We start from the raw sequence: 20835 nt of genomic DNA on the forward strand, positions 1-20835 counted from the left end.
ATTTCTTCCTTCATGAGTTACAGTCTATTTAATTTTTTTTACCAAAAACTATTCAGGACCAAGTAGTATCTAGTTTTTGGTTTTTTTGGGTTTTTTTTGGTTGTGGTTTTTTTTCTTCTTTTTTTTTTTTTTAATTGGTGTTGGGGTTTTTTTTGTTTGTTTGTTGGGTTTTTGTTTGGGTTTTTTTGTTTGTTTTATTTTTTGGTGGGTTTTTTTTTGTTGTTTGTTTTTTGTGGGTTTTTTTTGTTTGTTTGTTTCTGTTGCCACAGGTTTTGAAAGCCAGATCAGATCTTAAAATAAAATTACAAGATCTCAGAGACTTCATATAATGCTTCCAGTCACATGTAAATTTTAGGCTCACCACCAGCAGCATTACACAGGCATAACCATAGTTAGAATTCACTATGAGATTTTTCTGGATATTCAAGGTGAAACAGAATCACTGACAGCAGAGAGCAGGGGACTAACAGGTAACAATGTAATGCTTCCTCATGCCCAGATTTTTCAGTTATTAGTTCTTCATTCTTCTGCTTAAAAAAAAAACAAACCCTCACAACTGACCCACAAATTCTGCGAGCATTCGGATTTTTCTATTCTGGGACACAGATGACAGAGATGCTGTGACAACATGGCTTGCCATCAGTGAGAAACTCATAGCTTAGGCTTTTGATGACAGAGGGTCTTGTTTCATTGCTGTGTCAGATTGCCACACAGGGCAGTATTTATAGTCTTCTGCAGCACCAGTTCCTTGCTACAGTGCTTTAGCTTATGGGTGGGCAGATCGTTGTACCAGCTGATGAAAGTAAGTAGTTGAATGCCTTGGCAGTTAAATATCCTCTTCCCTAGAAATGAGATTCAGGCAAGAGGAAATGTTTTGAACTAGATCAAAAGAAGGAGGTAAGCACCTGAAAGCTGGTGTCATAATAGTTAAGGTTTAAGGGGAATCTGGAATCTCACCCTAAGCTCTTTAGGTGTAGGTAATGCTGAAAAACCTGATCAGTCACTCTTGCGTGGGGAAACTTTCATGGTCAATAGGAGGTAATGAACACTGGTGTGCTGTCAATCTGGCTGTTGTACAGAGCTACATTGTACCTTTGCTCTTTTTTGATATGCCTTCCAGCATCTTGTTTTCAAGGGTTTTAAACCACTTTTAAAACTGAGGAATCGCCAAAGCATTGAAGTTCAATTCTTTTCTTTGCTTGGGGGATAACAGATCACATCTCCTTCATCATGCTGAAATATTCTAATAATAGGACCTCTTCTAAAGAGTCCTTGGATGAGAATTGTTGGGCATTAATCAACAACAAGCTCTTGTCATTCCAAAGTGGTTAATTATTGTTGGGCCCAGCAGCTACAATTAATGTTATTTAGACATTTGTATCTGGTATTTATGATCATGTACAGAATGAAATTAAATGCAAATGATGGTTAAAGAGATTTTTCATCATTGAAACTATACAGACTCACCAAAGAATGAGAACCTTCCCCCTTGTTGGGGCAAGCAGCCAGATACAGAACATGAAACTTGAGCCAAAAAACATATGGATGCATTTACATAATGTAAAAATGGTGGAAAATGGAACAACTTTCTCCCAAATTAAATTAATTGAGCCTTTCACTCTGAAACTGATCTGTCTCATCAATTTAAGGAACTTGAAGGAGAGATTGGCTCTAAAGCCTTACACAGTTGACTGTGGCAACTTCTTTTTAATAGATGCAACTTCAAGTGGAATACAAAGAAAACAGAATCCTGGTGGTCACAGGTGATAAAAAAGACAAGTTTTCCACTTTAATCTTATGGTACACAAGTTTTTTGTGTGGTTGGCTGTTTATTAGTACTGTCTGGTTCAGGAGTTGTGCTTGAACACCTTCATTTGCCTTTTACCTTGGCCTTGTTTGAAGGAAGAGTAACAACAGAACAGCTTTACTCAGGAACATGGCCCTGGAAAGCCTCACCAGTTACCTAACTCCCTTCTCTGTCACATTCCCTTCTCTTCCCAAGGAGGAAATATGGTGATGCTGCTGTTGGAGCAGCAATGGGACTATGGCTTCAGAGAGTAAGAATCTTTGGTGGTCCGTGGTAATCAGGTAGGGTCCCTAGCACGCCACAAGACCTAGGGAAGAAGGGTTAAACCTAGGAAGTCACCACTGAGTTTTGGGTGGTAGAGTAGGGAATGTTCTCTGTTCTTCTACAAAACTTTTGGCATACAAAAAGATTTTTCAGGATTATTTCAGCCATAAAGACAGAGCAGGTTCTTGTCTTCTGGTAGTCAGAACATTCCTTGGGGAGCATTATTTATGATTTTCATCTAATAAGAGGGGGATTTTATCACAAGTCAGGGGCCTGTTTATAGGCATCTTCAGAGATCAGTAGCTACTTCTGGGCAGTATTTTCACAGCAGCTTGGCCCAGATCACCTCCAGAAGGGAAGCTGAATCTGCTTTGTATGTTCTTGATAACTGCTGTGCTTGCTAGCATACTGTGTAATTGACTGAACCTTACCTCCATTTGTCTGGAAGCTTCCATGTTTTAGAAGGAGCCCAGTTGAACAGCTCATCAGGAGAGTGCACTAAGGGTGCACACTGAACTGAGCCCCTGAAGCATTCCAAATGGCCAAATGTTTGATCTCTAGGAAAGACGTGAGGCACAGCGTGGTGAACACACAGTGCAGTAACAGTGAATGAACTCCTGCAGATCCAGATACATTGAGGATTTAGGAAAGAGTAAGAACAAAAATTATTTGTCTGCCAAATAACTATGGCACAGGGAAACCTTAGCAAGTGCCTAATTCTCTAGCACGTGGAAAAGATTTCTGGTTTTCAAACACAGATTTGAAATTACTTACTCCTTTATCTTCAATGGCTCTGTTAAATATTACTTTTAATTTCAATCAAGTATTTTTTAAATGGAGATATACTTAGCAGTGTTAAAAAAAAAAAAAAGAAGGAAAAAGAATCCAAAAGATCCTTTTAATAATTGGTAACAAGTAGTTATTTTTTATTCTTCCTCGTTCATTCCACTCAAACCTTTACCTTTTATCAAGATGATACTTTCAATATCAAAGTAATATTAAGTGTTTTTACAGTGACTTTTAGAGGGCAGAATTCCCCAGCTCCATGGCAAACAGCATTCACGCCCTTCGTAAACGCTGCAGCCCCGCAGGTTGTCATTAAATGCTTGCAAAGGTCTGGCCTCGGCTGTTTCCTGCCATCTGGTGGGTACTTGAAGTTACTACCTCGATGCTTCTAATTTCCGTGGGTTCTTAGCAACCAATATTCTGAACAACTTAAGCGAGAATCACAGAATGAGGAAGGGCTGAGGTTGGCAGGGACCTTTGGAGTCCACCTGGCCCCTGCCCAAGCAGGGCCTCTAGAGCTGGGTCTGCAGTCCACGGGACTCCTGAATTCTCCAAGGAGGGAGACTCCATTGCCTCTCTGAGCGACCTGTGTTAATGTTGGTCACTTGCACCTGAAAACAGTTTCCTGATGGACAGAGGGCATCTCCCGTGTTTCAGTGTGTGCCCATTGTCTCTGGTCCTGTCACTGGACACCCCTGAAGAGAGTCTGGTTCCCTCCTCTTTGCACCCTGTTCTATTTAAGAAAGTTTGACATCCATTGAAGCTTTTCATAGGAAATAAAGCTCTTTACGTTTAGATACTTAAATTAAAAACTCACCTTTCTTTTTATGTGTGTTCTACTGTCTGATTGAGAGCATCTGTACTAGTGAATATTTGACCCATGCAGGTTTATAGAAATGAACTGACTAATTCCCCCATACATATTTTTTCCATATCAATACACGAACCAAATTCACTGTTTTCTGTTTTGGCAGTGGTACTGACTTTAGGGCATGACCACAATATTACTGCAGTGTAACATAGAAATCAAGGAGTATATCTTGTGTGACAGCATGCAGTAAAAAAAAAGATCAATGGGACCTTAGGGATGCTCAGCATTTAGCAGTTCATTCCTTGCTGGAATCAACCATCAAACACAGATCAGTCTTGCTGCTGAAAACTTGGTGGCTGCAACTGCTCATGGTTAAGATGACTCATCAAATGACTCTTTGCAGTTTGTTGGCTATTTCTATTCTTAAGATAAACTTGATTTTTCACAAAATGAGTTTTTAACTTTTAACTGTACACAAATTTGTGTAAAGTAATAGCAGAACTTTGTTGATTTAGCACTCCTTTGTAATTTTGGATTTAATGACAGGTTGCAGGGAAAGAACAGTCCAACCTACTGGAAATGTATGACAAGTATTTTTTATGATGACCAAACTGAACTGACAAAAGGTAGTTATAGGTTGGTTGTTGTTGTTGTTATGTGGCTGACTAAGAGTGCTGGATATAATCTAGTTTAGAAGTCTCTCTTCTACTTTTCTGGTGTTCAGTAATGCATTGACTTGGTATCCTTTTCTTCAGTTGAAGCAATTGCCTTGGGTCTGAGGAAATTTTCTTTTAAACTTCTTTTGTTTTCTTTTAAACTTCTGCCCTCTGACCAAGGTCTGAGGTGTGCTCAGACTGTCAGGCATGTGTTGTTACTTTACAGAACCTATTTCTGCTAAGTAACCAGTCAAAGTAATGTACTTGACGTAAATGTTAAGGTGAAGGTCTAGCCATGAAGGAGTTTGCCTTCAAATGTTTAAAGAAGAATCAGAGCAGCTTTCATGGAGTTTGTATTTGATGGGGGAGTTAAATCCTGCAGAGGAACTATAGGAATTTGCCTCTGTAGTAATTCAGGGCTGTCTTGCTGCTTTCTGTTTATCATCAGGATTTGATAACTGGCTTGTGTCTTACCTCCAAAGCAGTAAGTGGCATCCTGCTGCTGCATAATGCCTTGCTCCCTCTTTAATGCTGTATGAAAGAAAAAGTCAGTATCTCAGGCCAGAATGCTCCAGAAGCAGATTATTTTGTGGAACACATTACAATTATGATTTAAGGATTAAACAGCCCTTCAACAATCCTTTTATCATGACAAGTATGTGATGCCCATTTTTCAGAGATGAGGCACATCCAAGTGATATATGGAGTGGACCACCTGTGATTGAAGCCATATAGATAAACATCAGGAAAAGCTAAAAATAGAAGGCAAACTGTACCAACTTGCACTACATAATGATCATTTTCCTAGACACGATCCCTGGAAGATACAGGTGTACCTAGAAGTGAGAATCATGAAAAGCTCAATTTGCTGGCTGTCACCAAAGTTATGTGCATGACACTTCAGGTTTATCTGCCAGCATATGGAATATCCTCTACTCACTGTGAGGTAGATTATGGCAGCAGAAGTGGTGATACTTTAGTGAAATGGAAGGAGGAGCTACTATTTCTCACTCCAACTTTTGAAACAGGGTTTAAGGAAGAGAAAGCCTATAGGAGAAAGAGTGCAATAGGTTAAGCACTGGACAACTTTGTTTTTAAACAAGTACATTTTCCTTTTTATTTCATAAGAAGTTTACTGTTGAAAAAATGATATATATTAAAGCAAACACAATTATACACATAGGTTAAACATCAGATAGCAAAACCGTAAGGAATGAGCACTACTGGATGTATTGTATAGGGTTTACAATCAAAGGTATACTTAAAAACCCTTAAGAGTTAATGTACTTTCAAGGTAAGTTAGGCACAAAATTTAGCTTGTAACTAGCTCTGCAAGCATCTTACTGTGATTTAACTGATATAAACTGATATACAAGTGATCAAAAACATAAATTGACTTTTAAATTTTTTTAAGTTTTATTTGTACTATGTGCTGAAATAGTACAAATGTATACAATACTCCACCTTTGTTAAAAAAAAAAAAAATGTAGGGACTGTAAAGTAGAGTCAAAGGGCTAAACCAGCCCTTTATTTGGGCTCAGAATTAGTGTGGCATAAATCTATGGCTTTGCTTTGTGAACGTATTTGAAACTGAGTAACTCCTACAAATGCGGGGAAAAAAACCCCAGGATGATACTTTTAATGAACATGACGAGTCACAATACAAATACTTTAAAGGAACTTTATAAGTAAGGGAAACTAGCTGGTATCAGATGTGTCTGTCTTCCTTGGTTTTCTGTATAAGATGCAAGATAAAATGTGAAATTTTAAAAAGTGAGAGATTGTGTCACCCAAAAAAAAAAAAAAAAAGAGAAAAAAAAAAAGAAATCCAAGGGGCAAAAAACCTTAAAGTAATTTCCTGCAAGGTTTTAGCATTGATGAGGCCCTAGCTTAGAATGAATTACTAATTTGCAAGAAATGAGAGGGCAGCAGCAAGTCTGCGAACGATAGTAAAATCTTCACAGAAAACTGTGGGATCTCCTAAATATGCAGATTAAAAACATTTTTGATTAAACTACCAGATTTTTTTTTCATTTTCATTTTTTCATGTATTGCTGTGGTGAAAGTTGTCCTTTTTTGCTTGTTTGAAACAAAACACATTATGATTGCCACAGAACTGCAAGAAACCGCATACTTTCTACAAGTACATTTTTACTGCATCATACAGGAATTGCTTAATAGGCAAAAATAAACACCTTAATGTCTTAACGCTGTTTTTGATTAGCAGAAATACAAAAAGGAATGCAGTGAAGCAAGATGATAAAAAAAGTGTATCATGCAGTAGGTTGGCTTAATGTATACAAAATTTCAAACCAATGATGTGACTAGAGGGTGGGGGGGTTTAACCTATTGCATTCTCATTCAGAATTAAAATTGTATGTGAAGGCAAACTGTGTGGGGACGTGACCAGGACCAGGATGCCTAACAAAAGGATGCCAAATGTGTTATTGTTCCTAGCATGCAGAGCTAATGCTTGAAGGCCTATGACAGCAGCATGAATTCCTGCTACCTCTAGTTCTTTACATTACTGCTTTGTGTGTGCTGGCCACAGTCTGGCCGCGGTCAGCAAGTGCTCTATGGTGTGAGGAAGTCAACCCACAATCTCTGCAGGTTCAGTGACCAACTTAGATCCATCCCATGCTGTCTTGAACTGTTCAGGAACCGGAAATTCTTTCTGGTAGGAAACAAAAGCAACAATGATGGTTAAACAAACAGGGGATATCTCATGAAAACTGGTGGAATACTATTAGTTCTACATGACTGCAAAAGCATTGATGGCTCAGACAGGCCGGGATTAGAGAGAAGCCTTCTTCATTACCCTAGGAAGTTATTTTACAATGCCACACAGGAAAAAGCCTGATTGCTACCCAGTTTCATACAGCCTAGGTATGGTACGACTTTGCAATAATCTCTCTCACACCCTTATCTGCATCAACTAAGTAAATAAGCCTCATGTCAGAAATGACTTCAGATTCCATCAATGTCTGGGTTGGAAGATGGTAGAGAGGATTTAGATGTGGAGATTAAGCCAGGAGTCTAATTTTAAGGACAAAAGCAATACTGTACTATGGAAGAATAAAATAAAATTAAAAACCTCAGTCATTTTAAGTGTGATACACTTCAAAATAATCAGCATCCTTTGTGGGGTACACAAAATGAAGCAGAACATCAAATAAACTGCCCCTTTATTCTACAAATTCAGTGAAATGACGGGGGATGTTATTGAGTAGTTGTCTGTACCCAGTAAAGAAAAAAAAATATGTGAAGAGAAGGGTTTTTTGTTTAGACCTCAAAAAGATGTTTTGGTAGCCAGTAATTTCTCATGTTATGGTGGTTTTGAGGCAAGACTGAACAAAAGGACTCTCTTTTAAAAAGAAATAAGTGAATATGAGCCCACTAAAAATTGTTCCCTTTTAGTTGTGTAAAGCTGGGCATCCAGCAGTCACTTTTGGAAATGGGAAGCACAAAAGTTCTCATTACACATTTTATTTTATAAAGCCTAAACCCCTGTACTAAATTCCAGCCCAATAGACTAACAAGAAATTTAAGTTCTGTCTATGGCCATGCAATTTCAACTCTGCTCCACTGATGACACCAGGGAACTATTACGAGCACACTTTGTCTGCTTGTGTGTGAAGTGACAGAGCATGACTTAACTAGAAATGCCACTGTGCACAGTATGAAAATTTTACTAGAAAGGGAAAGGAACTGGAAAAATGCCAGTTTAAGTGCCTTTTAAGGACATATGTTGAAAATAGTACAAAGTACTACAGTTGCTATCTGTGTATCAATAGCTTTAGAAAAAACAAGTATATTATACTGTATTATTTCACCTGTAGTAGCATTACATTTATCTTAGTTTTAGCCTCATCATCTTCTGACTTAAGTGCTCTTCTGTGAAGGTAATTTCTTTGGGAGATTATGTTTAGATATTAAAAAAAGAAGATCAAATGGATAGGACACAAAGCCATTATCCATCAGAATGGAAAGAGAGGACATAATTTTTGATCTCTGAAATTATTTTGTGCCCCAGAAAATAAGGAATTCTTCCTCCTGAGATACAGGCACATAGAAATTAAATTGTTTTGGATCATTTTCGGTGGCATAATTATGTGTTTTACATCAGTTTATTTCCTAGCAGCTTAAGTGCTCTTAACTGCCAAGGCTAGTATGAAACAGAAAGAAAATTTAAAAAAATATCTCACTCACATAATCACCATCCTGGGGGATGAGAATGTTCATCTCGGATGACTTGGCACTCACAATCTCACAATCCAATGACTCCTCACTGAGGTAGATGTGGCAGCCTTCTGTTTTGTTAATAGAAATGGTTGGCACTTTCCCCATCACCTGCAAAATAAAATCTACTTAACATCAAATCTTAAAATGCAAACAGAGATACTGTTAATAAATTCCTCATTGCCTTCTAGGTCTAATTTTGGCCACCAGCATCTGATCTACGTGTCACCTGCCTGCGTGACACTTTGATTTGATTTGTTGGAGACTGAAAATTCTTGGTGGTGGTAACAAAGACCTTTACACAACAGCAAACCTGTAATGTGCAGCAAGCTTTTAATACACAACTGTATATTAAACATGACAGTACTTCTCTGATTCTCTCTAATTTCAATGATGCTTCTGTGCTGACATTTAGGCAGTGTTCACCTTGTTCAGCAGTGAGAATTGGCTAAGAAGTCAAACATGTCAACTTCAACCCAGTAAGGGCAAAGGAAAGACCCCAGCATAATGTAGTAGTCAGCAAGGTATTTGTAATACACTCTGAAGACTTCAAAGCTCTTGCAGTATGCAACAGGAAAGGGTTTTTGTCCTCTTCAGGCAAGCTACATTTCTAAATAGGTACTAAGATCAACTTAATTAAATTTCTAAAACTATTTCATATGTCTATTTAAGAGCAAGCACAAGATTTACTTGAGGCGAGGAAGGGAAATCTCTTGTTTACAATTTTACAGATTGAAAGACTTCTTCATGGCCAACAGTCTGACTCACTTTTTGTCAGTAAAAATTCCTGCTCCTGCCCTCTCTAGCAAGGATGGTAATATACTCTGGACATCAAAACACCAGAGATTATCCTAAGCCATAGAACAGTGACAGCATGTGACAGAGATGTACTTGTTAATGAGAGTGTCTCCCATCACTTAATTAAAGAATATCTTTCAACTTCAGTTCCTTAAATGTGGCAGTAAACCAAGTGATCTGTCCTCTTGCATCCCACCCTTATCCTGAAGTCTGAGCTAGATGCAGTGGATCAATGCATCTTAAAGTTCCTCTTCTTAAATGGGTTCTTATGCAATCAAGAACAGAAGGAAGGGGTGTTTAAAAAATTTTGCAATCATCTGGCAAGAAAAAAGATACCACTGAGATAAAGAAGATACAAGCAATTTGGCATTAAAGTCACTATAGGAAAATCTATAGGATTAACTTACTGAAATCTGTTGCCTTAACATACCGTGTACGTTAAGGCAACATATCATGTATGTTCAAAGATATCATGTTTGAACATTATGAACTCAGGTCTTCAAATTACTGAGAAAACTGAGGTGCTTAGCACTCGGCATACTCCAGCCCTGTGGGAGCTGCCTGATTCAAGCAGCATACAGCATATAACCAGATCCTGCCTTCCTAAGTGGATGCCCAGTCTGCTCCATGATATACATAGAAACCTTATGCAATATTCATAGAACATGCTTAATTTTGATTCCAAGAATTTTGATTCTTATAAAAGGTATTTCCACTTTATTTAAGTATTAGTAAGCTGTGGTTTTGCTATTTATTACATATGAATTTTTCAGCTTTCATGAATAGTTTAAGAGATTAAAATAATATAATTATTTAAGAGATTAAAATAATATAATTATTTTTAAACTGCTCCAATGAATGCCTGGGATCTATAACTAACTGCCTTCTCTGCTGTAAAAAGACATGTAGTGATCATGAATAAAACTGATTGATACACTTCAGTCACTTGCATAAGGTTCAACATATAAAAACCCCATCTTGCTCCTATTCCCTGTGGTGACTGTGACCATTACATCTGAAGCATGGAGCAGGACTGCCTATATTTAATATCATACAGCAGGCACAGCCTCTTAAGCAAAAGACCTCACTTTGAAGAGTGGCAGTTTAATATAATAATTAACATTTCTTTTTCACTTAAAATAATATGTCCTAGACTCCCTTATTGAGATTAGGCTGTGTGTGTCAGACACAACTCAGAGCAGGTAGTTAGACCTCTGTGGAACAGGATGACTGAAGTGCTGTAAATGTCAGGCAGCCTGTACATTTTGAGCAGGACAAGTGTCCCCAGTAGAGAGGGCAATGTATAGATTTAAAATCTTTTCATGAGAATCACAAGGCAGATGATCTTTGATTAAGCTTTTTGGACAAATAAGTACACTACTTAATTATATAAAGTGTCACATCACTGGCCAGGGAGATTTTTTGAAATCCCAGCACCTACTTTTACATTATAGCATTTAGTTGTCCTTTGACGGTCTATTTGAACATTTCCATCGAGAGGATAAGAAAAGAAAAAAATCTTGTGCACTAAGAAATCCATTAGCTAACTGCTAGAATTTCTTCTGTAAGCACCACTGAACTTTCAAGTGCTGGGAGTAGCTTAGCATGAAAGCAAGCAGATCAGGGACAGAAATAACAGTTCTGCCAGTGTACAGATCTCTCAGCATCACCAGAAGGCACTGGGCTATGGGAAGTTTGTTCAGTGATAGTAAATAGTTTTCACAAACATTTCTGAAAAACATCAGCAGAATTTAGAGCATATAAAGATCCATTTGGATACTTCTTACTTTTGTTGTGCTCTGTGAGTTTTTAAAATCTCTTGTAACTATATGTTGAGCTCTTCCCCCCCCCCACACTTTTTCTAGGTCTCTCTTCATCTCTCAATTGGATATTTACCTGAATCTGAATATCCCTGGAGTTGATCACTTCCACGATTCCCACAACATTGTCAAACACAAGGCCAAACTTTTTACAGTTGTCTAAAATAAAAGCAACCATAAATAAGAAAGGCAAGACAAAAGCAAACACATGCACACTTTCTACATTAACTATGAAAATTCCCAGTCCTGCACTGCATAGCTGAGTGAGTTTACCCTCGTAATCAATCATTCAAGTGAATGGAATGATTCAGATGCATTATTAATCACATAAGTCTGTTTTTTCAAGATTGTCACTTGAAGCCCAGCTGAGGCACCCACTCACCAATAGTAATTGAGTTGATTTTTCCTTTTATCTGAAGTGTAGATTTGTTACACTTAAAAATATAGGCCACTTGCTTGAGTTCAGTGTTGTTAATGACCAGGTCATTCTTATCCTCTTGATATTCCTATTTCAAAAGAAAGTTTATTTAATTGGTTGTCTTTAACTAACAGTCTTTAGCTAACAGTCAGACAAAGTTTAGTACAATTTATCCTCGAGTCATTGCATCTTCAGTTACAATAGAGCAATATCCTTCCTGTGGCTTAAAATCCTAAACTGCTTGGTGACCAGATATCTCACCTAACTGACCCTTAGATGACACTGTATCTCTTAGAGCTGCAGAGCTGAAGAAGTTAGCACAGACAGTGATAAAATCCATTAATTTTGCAGCAAAGATGTTATGCTCACAACAATTAAAAACTCACAAAACTGCTGTTTGGTTTCCATCTGATTCAGATTGAAGAACAGAGCAAGTTTCCCTTCCCCAAGTGTTATATAATATTGTGAACACATACGGGCATTACCATATACAATAATGGAATAATAGGCAAATAAACAACAATTACACTCCATGGATGTCCAGGAAAAGCTAGGGATCCACAAGGAAAGTTCCAAGCAGTAGAGAACCGTAACAACATAACACAGGCAAATGGTGACTGCACCTTATGCAAACTGGACTCTACTGTAATATACACTGACTGTATATATAACCTTCTGCGTGACTAAACTGTGTGTTCTTTCTGCTCTCTCTTAACCAACACAGGCACATCAATTTTCATTCATAGATTCTTTGGTATATGCCTACATAAATTAACAACTTAACTTTAAACAAATCTCCTTTTTCCATCTGTAGACTGGGCAAAAGGAAAACACTTCTCTACTTTTAAGCATGGAAGACATGCTTGCATGGAATGGGCAATGAAATATAAATGTATTATTCCATTGGCTAGGGAAACTGGAGAATGTGGTCTGTGATGACTGTTCTCTCTCATTCACAGGAATGGCCTGCAAGAAGGGATTTTAATTGGTGCTCTCTAATGAACTAGTTTCTGGGGCATTGTCTGATTTTGCAAGGACTTTATATGCCTGTTTTGATGTTCTCCAGTAAGATGAATTAATAAATGATTCTCAGAGACAAATGAATTAACTTAAGATTCTACAGAATAGTAAAAGTTGAACTGTAGCAATGCAGAGAAATGGAAGACTCAGCCCTTTTTAGCTGCAACTTTGTTTTGTTGCATGTGAATGACAGACAAGATGTTTCAGTGCTCCTCTTGGTTTGCAATGTGCAAGGTGCAATTCAGAGCCGTGACTGGAACTCACCACTCTCCACTTCTTTCCCTCTAGCTCCAAGACAGGGGCATGGTTCTGCTGTGGGGAATTCTTGGGAGAGGTAGGACTTGGAGTATGGCTTTTTGTTGGAGAACGAACAGGTGGACCTTGGGCACGTAGGCTAGGGTTCTTGTGAGTCTTCTGGTCATCAGAGACATGTCGAAGCCCTAAAAAAACAAAGAGAAAGGGTGCTTGTGAAAGAGAGTCTATTTTCCAATCCAAAAAATGCTTCACCTGAAGTGTAACTGCTGACATACTTTCAGCAAATCATATAAAAACTCTTCTACTGTGGATGGGCTCTTAGCAATCTTCAACAGAAAATCCCACAATGTCTTCTAGGTCCCTCTCTGTCTGTAGCAAGCTCTGAGAGCTTGTTGTATCATGTTTTTCCATCAGTCTTTTTCTAATTTATGACAATATTTGATCTATCCCTGCAGCATTAAATGCAAATATATCAATCATATGTATTTAAATTCACAGATATATACTTAAATTACAACTGTCCAACAATATTAATATAAAAAGCTTTATTTCACCTGACATGTAAAACATTTTGACACAGGTTTGTACACTCAATGTGAGTCAGAAAGAGGGATAAAACTTTATTGCAATTGCAACTTTAGAGGCTACTGGGGGCTGAAAATATCCAGCTTGGCTGCCTTAAAATTAAAAGGATACCTCTAAGTGGTGTGAATGTCAGGTATACTGAACTTATTTGGGTGCTGTGGCTTCTAAAGCAGGTTTTGGTACACAGCCTTCTCCATGGGGTCATTGCAAGCCTCAGAAGGGTCTGAGCTGCTAGAATACAACTTAAAAACGCTGTGAAAACTGTGAAATGCTGTGAAAAATGTAACAGCTCTTGATGTCGTTTGACTCCTGGATCACAATTCGATTTCTTTTCTCCTGACCTTTGGTAATTGCCTCGCCCTGGTTAAGCTGTGCAAAGAGGGCTGAGCGAGATGCAGTTCCTTCGTCCTTTGCGGTTTCCGTATCGAAGATGGGGGGCGGTCCCGGCGGCGGCGGTGGCGGAGGTGGCGGCGAAAGGCAGGAGCCGCTGGTTAGAACAGATCGCATGGACATCGGTGATGCAACAGGACCCTGTTTGAGACAGAGGGAAATATTTGACATACAGTGTTTCAAGGAACACTGTATCACAACAGCTCTTATTTATTAACATCCTTGAATGCTGCGGGTTCGGGTGACTCTAGAAAGCCACAGGCTCAGGAGAATTTCTGGCTGCATAATCGAATATAATCCTACCAATCTTTCCCTGCACCTGAGCAACCACGGGTAGAAAGAGTGACAGCCCACACTCTACCCTTACTGCAGAACGACTCCACCTAAAATATTTGTCTTAAACACTTCTAAGGGCTGATGTTAAAAATCTTTAACAGTAACTATTCCATAATTTATTCCAGTGTTTACTTATATAAAAAGGAATTTTTTTTTTCCAGATAAAGAAGATGTTTTGGTACAACACAAATAACTGAGAGGTTCATGAACTGTCAGTTATACATAGGGAGCATGATAAATTGTATGCAAGATGTAAAATGCTCTTATTGGAACTGTTCAAGTTATCTGTAAAGATTCAAATACCACAGAATGTACAACTATGGTGATTCAAGTCTCTTGATTCTGAAACTAAATTTTTGAGTTTTTAGTTCAATTTCTTAAATTCTTTTTCCTTTTTTTTTCAGTTGTAGGAGATGACAGCACACAAGTTAGGACTGAAGGGGGCCTTGGCAAAGTAAGTAACACAATCTTTCTTTTAGTTTGCATAATCAGAACATATTTTTTACATATGTACTTTGTATAACTACATATTTTGGTGTGAATTACAATTCTTACATAGAATATTATCAAAAAGACAGAAAATACTAATAATTATCTGACTAAAAATTTATAAGAATGCTTTAACACCCTAACAATAGATGTTAGAGACAATCTGAGAATCACTTTTACTATCTTGCCACTGAGTGTCACTCTGATCCTACCTCTCTGCAGCACGGAGGGAACTTTTAAAAGAACTATTGAGAAAATGAGATTGGTTCTGATGAGCTCAGGTAGCTACAGAGATACTGTGCATTGCAGCAAATATTAACGGGTGGGGCAGATACAACGGGAAAATTACAGTGACTTACGGAGTCACAGCTCCTCTAAGTGGCTACCTTTGTTAAGAGATACAGGTTGTTAGTGCACCCCTGGTAATCCATCCTGGAAACAGATATTGCTTAGCTGGCCTCTGAGGATATTTTTAACCATTTATGGTACTACTCTTTCTGCTTTCCACTAAACTGAAACAGCAAAGCATTGATCTGATTCATGCATCTCACGGGAGGGGAAACTAAGCTATTATTTAAAAAGTAAGACTTGTTCTGGCCTGTAATTCCAAACTGATAATAGGAAAAGGGCTGGGGTCCACATGCTCCTTTTTAACTTACTCAGAAATACTTTAAAAACAAAATAAAAGTCTAAGATCTCCTAACGGGTTAAGCTCTCTTCTTGTTATTAAATCTTTTTCATCAAATGTAAACAAATGAGAACAGTCTCCTTTTGGAACCAATTATAATTTATTGTCAAGATATACCTGACTAAAGTCGACTGCTTTTAGAGACATTCCAGTATTGCATGGATACATTTAACTCAGAGCTTCTGCTTACATACTTCCTTATTACAGGTCAGTGTTTTAGGCTGGGGACAACTTCTTCACTGGGCCCGCAGTTTATAGTGCCTGTTCCCTGCCCCTGCTAATGCCAGTAAAGTTACCTGCAGCAGAGTCAGCAGAACTATGAATTATTGTAATTAAAAAAAAAAATAAGAATGTAAGTGGATTTAGTGGTACAATGAGTTATAGCTGCCTGAGGTGCAATACAGATCTTCCCCTTCTGTTGCCTGCAACCATAGCAACTAAATCCACTATGCCCTGGTTATCCAGAATTATGAACATTGCATTTGCAGGGCTTTTTAAAACACTCAGACACTCAGAAATGGCACTCACCATTCACTGTGTGAACATGCAGTTATGAATTATGTATGCTTTATGAAAGACAATTAATAGCAGTGTGGTAGTGGCTAATAACTTTTAGTCTGAGATGAAAATCTGGTTGCCAAATTCCAGACTGACATCTGATTTCTCAAAAATACCTACTGCTTCCACCTGCCTATCAGTACAGTGCTGTAATTTTCCAGAAAACTTGTGTAAGACTCACACATACGCTTAGAATTAACACCATCTAAATTGTGCAAAGGCTGCAAAGATGCATTAGAGAAAAAATTTCTGGAAGCTAACTGGGTTTTCTGCATATAACATAGAGTGGTAAGTCACTCTGGCAGTCTCTGCTTCAAGTGCCAAACTCAAGGCCATCACAAACCAATACAGGACACTCTGGGCTAAAATAATTCTGCTGAGTAGTGTATCAAAGGCAGTTTCCCAAATGGCAACTGAAGTATGGGAATATCCATGTAGCAAGATGGAAGTAAAACTCAGAAGGGTTTATCTATGGAAGAGTGTCATCTCTGTCCCAGAACTCTGAAAGAACTTCCTTGTCAAAGTACAGATAAAAGGAAGAGTTTTAAACACATTAGTTAAGTTTGGACATGGTTTTGTATGACTGGAGATTGTTGTCATATTAATTTTCAAGAAACAGAAGAGGCAGGAAAGGATCTGGGAAACTAGGAGCTTTTTTCCTTTTCCTGCAGTACTGATGAAAAAACAAGTCTACTCAAAAATCTCTATTGATCTGAGCAGCTAAGACATGCTAGTCCTTTAAGTGGGTTTCAAAAGTAAGGAAAAAAAAAAGTATTCATTGCTCTCATGCTGCCCCATGTGCCTCTTCTTTTCTTTACAAGCCTGGTCCCTCCACCAAAGTCAGTGGTTATCTCCACTGAGCACAAACGATTTTGCGTTAGATCTAATTAAGAACATAGAAGCTATCACAAGGTAAAGACACCTGAGGTTCTGTCACCTTTCCCACTTTTCTTCCTAATTTTGTGCAGTCACAGAAATAAAAAACAGACTGAACCCTGGTTGTTATCTTTTCTCCTGCATGGCAAATCTTGTCTAGTTTAAGACCTGAGTTACAGCTACACAAGCTAACTGATATTGTAGCATGCTATTTTCAACATCTAGGGCCATTCTGGAAACTGCAAACAATTTCAATCATAAATTATGCCAGGCAAAATTGAAAGACAAATCACAGGAAAAAAGATCTCAAAAAGTACATGGTTTAACTGCGCCCATCTGCATCTACTGCTCTGTAGACTCCTCCAGTAGGACCATCTCCCATTGAAATAAAATGGCATGGAAAAGACAGACAACTCTCACTAATGATAAGGTGCACAGACCTGCTGGGAAGAATGGTACAGTCTAACTCTGGCTACAGTCCTCTTTTCTTTGCCATTTTAATGTACCTAACTGCAATCAAACAAAAATTCAAATGAGGTGAAATTCTTTGTGAGAGTGTGGCTCAGGGAAACTCTCAAAAGGGGGCAGAAAGTGCAAAAGTGAACTGGAAATGCAGAATTCACATTTCACTTCTTGCATTCCCTGCATGCCAGGAAGATGGGACCTGTGCTGCACTCAGAGACACTGATGTAAAGGGCAACTAAAAAATCAGCCAAGTGAAGTAGTTCCAGGATTTTTTTTAAAAAATTCATTTTGAACAATAATGATGAACCTCCAAGTTACCAACCTCAGTTACCAGCAATTACTTTGTTTTCCTTAGTTCCTCTTCTAAGACAACTTACACCAGAATACTTCTGAACCAGGCTCTTAAACTGTGCTGGTATCTGGTAATACTTGTGTATAGTCCTATCTAATTTCAACAGAAGTTCCCTTCACAAAGTCCATTCATTTCTGTTCTGTATAGGGTGGTGTTTGTGAGAGCTGCTGGGAATAAAATAGCATGTTACATGCCCACAAAAGTTCATCTATCCTAAAGCAGCAGGTGCTTAGCAGCTTTGCTATTTGCAAACAACTCTTCAGATTAACTTCACGCAGATGTTAACAACACTGTGTCTTTACATAAAAAGTATTAGGAGCCATTTGGACCAGTGAAGGCGGTTGTTTGCAAGCTGCCTTTCTTCCTCTTTTATTTCAGCTGTTTGCCTCGGCAACAGCTGCTGTTCTCAGTGCTGTGGTGTCTGCAGACACAATGTCAAGTTATACTGATAGCTGACTGCTCCATTAACACGTTTGTGTGGTCATTTTTCCATCATTTACAAATATGCCTCTAGTGAGAATTAGCTGGGGATGACAGATAGAGTCATCCTTACTTTGTGAAAATGTAACACAAAAGTAAGCTCTAACTTTTAACCTGGTAGCTTTGCATCATAGTGAACTTGATGGGCTCATGGAACTTTTTGAAAGGGAGGAAAATGTAATTCTCCAAGTAAGATCCTATCAGGAACAGGAGATGCAGGCTCTGTGACCATGTACTAAGAGTTCTCTAGGGGATAAAACATTCCAGAAATTTCCCTTCAGAGCTGTCTTCAGCTTCCACCTATGCTCTAAATGGGGTGACAGGAATGGGTCAGGGTTTGCTCCTTGCTGGATAGCCCCAAGCGATCTACAGAGAGGCCCAAGGGCCTCCCATTGACTGTGGCAGAGAAGCTTCCTTTAGCAACGGTGTCTGATGCTGCTCACAGCACTGGGTCTGATAAATGTCACTGTGCACAGTTTGCAGGATTGTGGTACACCTCAAAGTATGTTATATTTCTACCTTCATCTTGTACAACTGGCAGAAAGGTGAGATACACTTCTTTTTTTCACCTAACTGCCTCGCTGGAAGAAAGAAATGATTGCTTATGTTGAGATAGCTGCCTGGTTGAAATTCTCATTTAATTCCCATGAAATTACAGCAGAGCTGAGTGAAGCCCTTTGCTTCTGAGAAGCTGGCCTTGTTAAGCACATTTCTCCTAAAGGTTTCCTTCCCCCAGAGCACAGGGCAAAGCCAATCTTGTTAGAGAAATAAAATGCTGTTCAGACATAGCACAAGTGCTCTGGATGCCATACTGTCACTAATTTTCAGTGGCCATATGCAGCTTGACATGTCTTCAGGTCTGAGCCCAGCTACCGAGAGACACTAAGAATTTCTTTTTATGTCTTATCGCAGATGTTACTATTTCCTGAGCTATTCTTGCTGAACAGCTCCCTGGGTTAGCCTTCCATGTCACTGTTACTATATTTGTAGAAGAGCAGCAGCAAGGAGCCCCAGTCAGAGGCTCCTATCTCTAGGGATATGAGGGGCTTACGTGCCAGACCCTGTACAAACACCCACAGTGTTCCTCTGTGTTTATCCAGCTTTTGGCTGACACAGTGCAGCATGGACACTGAGGGCAACAAAGTTCTTGTGCTGGGAACCTGCTGTGGAGCATCTGAACAACGCATTTCTAGTAGCTGCAATGGTTGATTTTACTCTGAGCCAGAAGTTTATAAGCTTCTAAATAATGCATTTAAATAAACGATATATGCATGTGTATAATATACAGTACCTATTTTATTGGTCATTCCTATTTAGAGGTATCTATTTGCAGCTGAAGCAACAGGTGGCTTAGAGAGAGGTCATGAAATCTCTCCCTTCCTTTATTGAAAAGCCTTCTTTTCAAGGCAGCAGACAAACAGAAATCCTAATGGGGAATAATACATTCTTCCTCCCCCCTCCCCCCCAAAAAAGGGGAAGAATATCTCTGTTTTCTCCCCCTTTATAGTAATCCTAGTTTCACACCTAAAATGATTACAGCATTCTGTATTGTTCTTTTCATACATATGCACAGCCAAAGACAAGAATTGTGAAGCTCAAAATATCACATATCAACCTCTGGGAACAGGTGGACCGTGACTCAGAGGCACAGAGCTCTTGTTAAGGTGTTTTTTGTGTAAAAGTAGCTTAGCACAACAGTTCTATTACCTACTCTATTTAAGCCACCTGTCTGCAAGGAGTTATGCTGCCCAGAGAGCTGCAATTTACTGGATGAAACAGCTGACTTACAGGGCCTGTAATCTTTGTCAGTTAAAACACAAAGCAACAAAAACCCGGCTCCGTTCTTTTCTTGTTACTGAGTCTCAGCAGAATTATTTATCTGCAGAGTTTTCAAGCTTTGCAGCCCCCTCTAATATACTTTTGCCGTTCATCACCTGTTCAGGATTTAAAATGATGCTTACATCTTCAGAGTTACCCAACCAGAAATGTTTTATACAGCCATGGTCTTCTAAATAATTTGAGAACTGTATGATAATGTAATTGCCAACAAGCAATGTGCTCCAGCAGGCAGATTCAACCATCTTTTACTTATGGAAAAATCTGGCTAAAAAGAAGACCAATCCCTTTAGCAAGATAGTAAAGTTTTAATAGATGTACCTTTCCTTTTCTCTCTATTTTTCATACTATCAATTTTGTATTTCCTTTCCCTTTTCCACTGGAACTAGGCTGCAGGCCTCACCCAGGTCTTCCCTTAACATGTCTGAATGGTGCTTGGTCAAAGTTAAGAGAATACAATTGATATACAATAAAGACAAATATTTTCACCCACTGTTGGAATAAGAGAGTAAAAATACTTTCTTTCAAAGGGACAGGGATGTGATTGAGGCAGTCTCTACCAAAGAGGCAACTATTGTAGAGGTGCCAGGATAGCCAGTTTTTTAAGTGATCCTGAACCAAAAACCAGAACACTGCCTATTCTCTGAGAAAGAAATGCTTGCAACTAAAGGATGCAATTTTTTCAACAAAAAAAAAAAAAAAAAATATAAGTGAATAGGGAATAGGGAAAGGGCAGAGAAAGGAATGGAAGGTATACAGAAAAGGAGAGAAAAGGCTATCACTGAGAAAAACTGGGCACTGTGGAAATGTCCACGCCTTCTCCAAGATACAGGCATCTAAATTGGTATATCTATGCTGCCCTTCCTTCTATCTGAATAAGGCCTCTGGGATTGCAGTCCTGGCTGT

The 20835-nt window shown here is 38.6% G+C and overlaps 1 protein-coding gene across 1 annotated transcript in view; it reads right to left on the reverse strand.

The window, feature by feature from the left end:
* Positions 1–5433: 5433 nt before the first annotated feature.
* The window catches only part of CAP2 (cyclase associated actin cytoskeleton regulatory protein 2), a 68243-nt gene continuing 52841 nt past the window's right edge, over positions 5434–20835 (reverse strand). The window contains exons 8-13 of the mRNA XM_084215358.1: positions 13801–13990; positions 12884–13059; positions 11564–11687; positions 11258–11340; positions 8534–8674; positions 5434–6998 (exon numbers count right to left, since the gene is read on the reverse strand). Coding sequence (XP_084071484.1) covers positions 6915–6998; positions 8534–8674; positions 11258–11340; positions 11564–11687; positions 12884–13059; positions 13801–13990 — 798 coding nt within the window. The 3' untranslated portion in view covers positions 5434–6914. The remainder of the gene's footprint in view (positions 6999–8533; positions 8675–11257; positions 11341–11563; positions 11688–12883; positions 13060–13800; positions 13991–20835) is intronic.

Source organism: Fringilla coelebs, assembly GCF_963513975.1.
Source record: "Fringilla coelebs genome assembly, chromosome: 1".
Classification (NCBI taxonomy): Eukaryota; Metazoa; Chordata; class Aves; order Passeriformes; family Fringillidae; genus Fringilla; species Fringilla coelebs.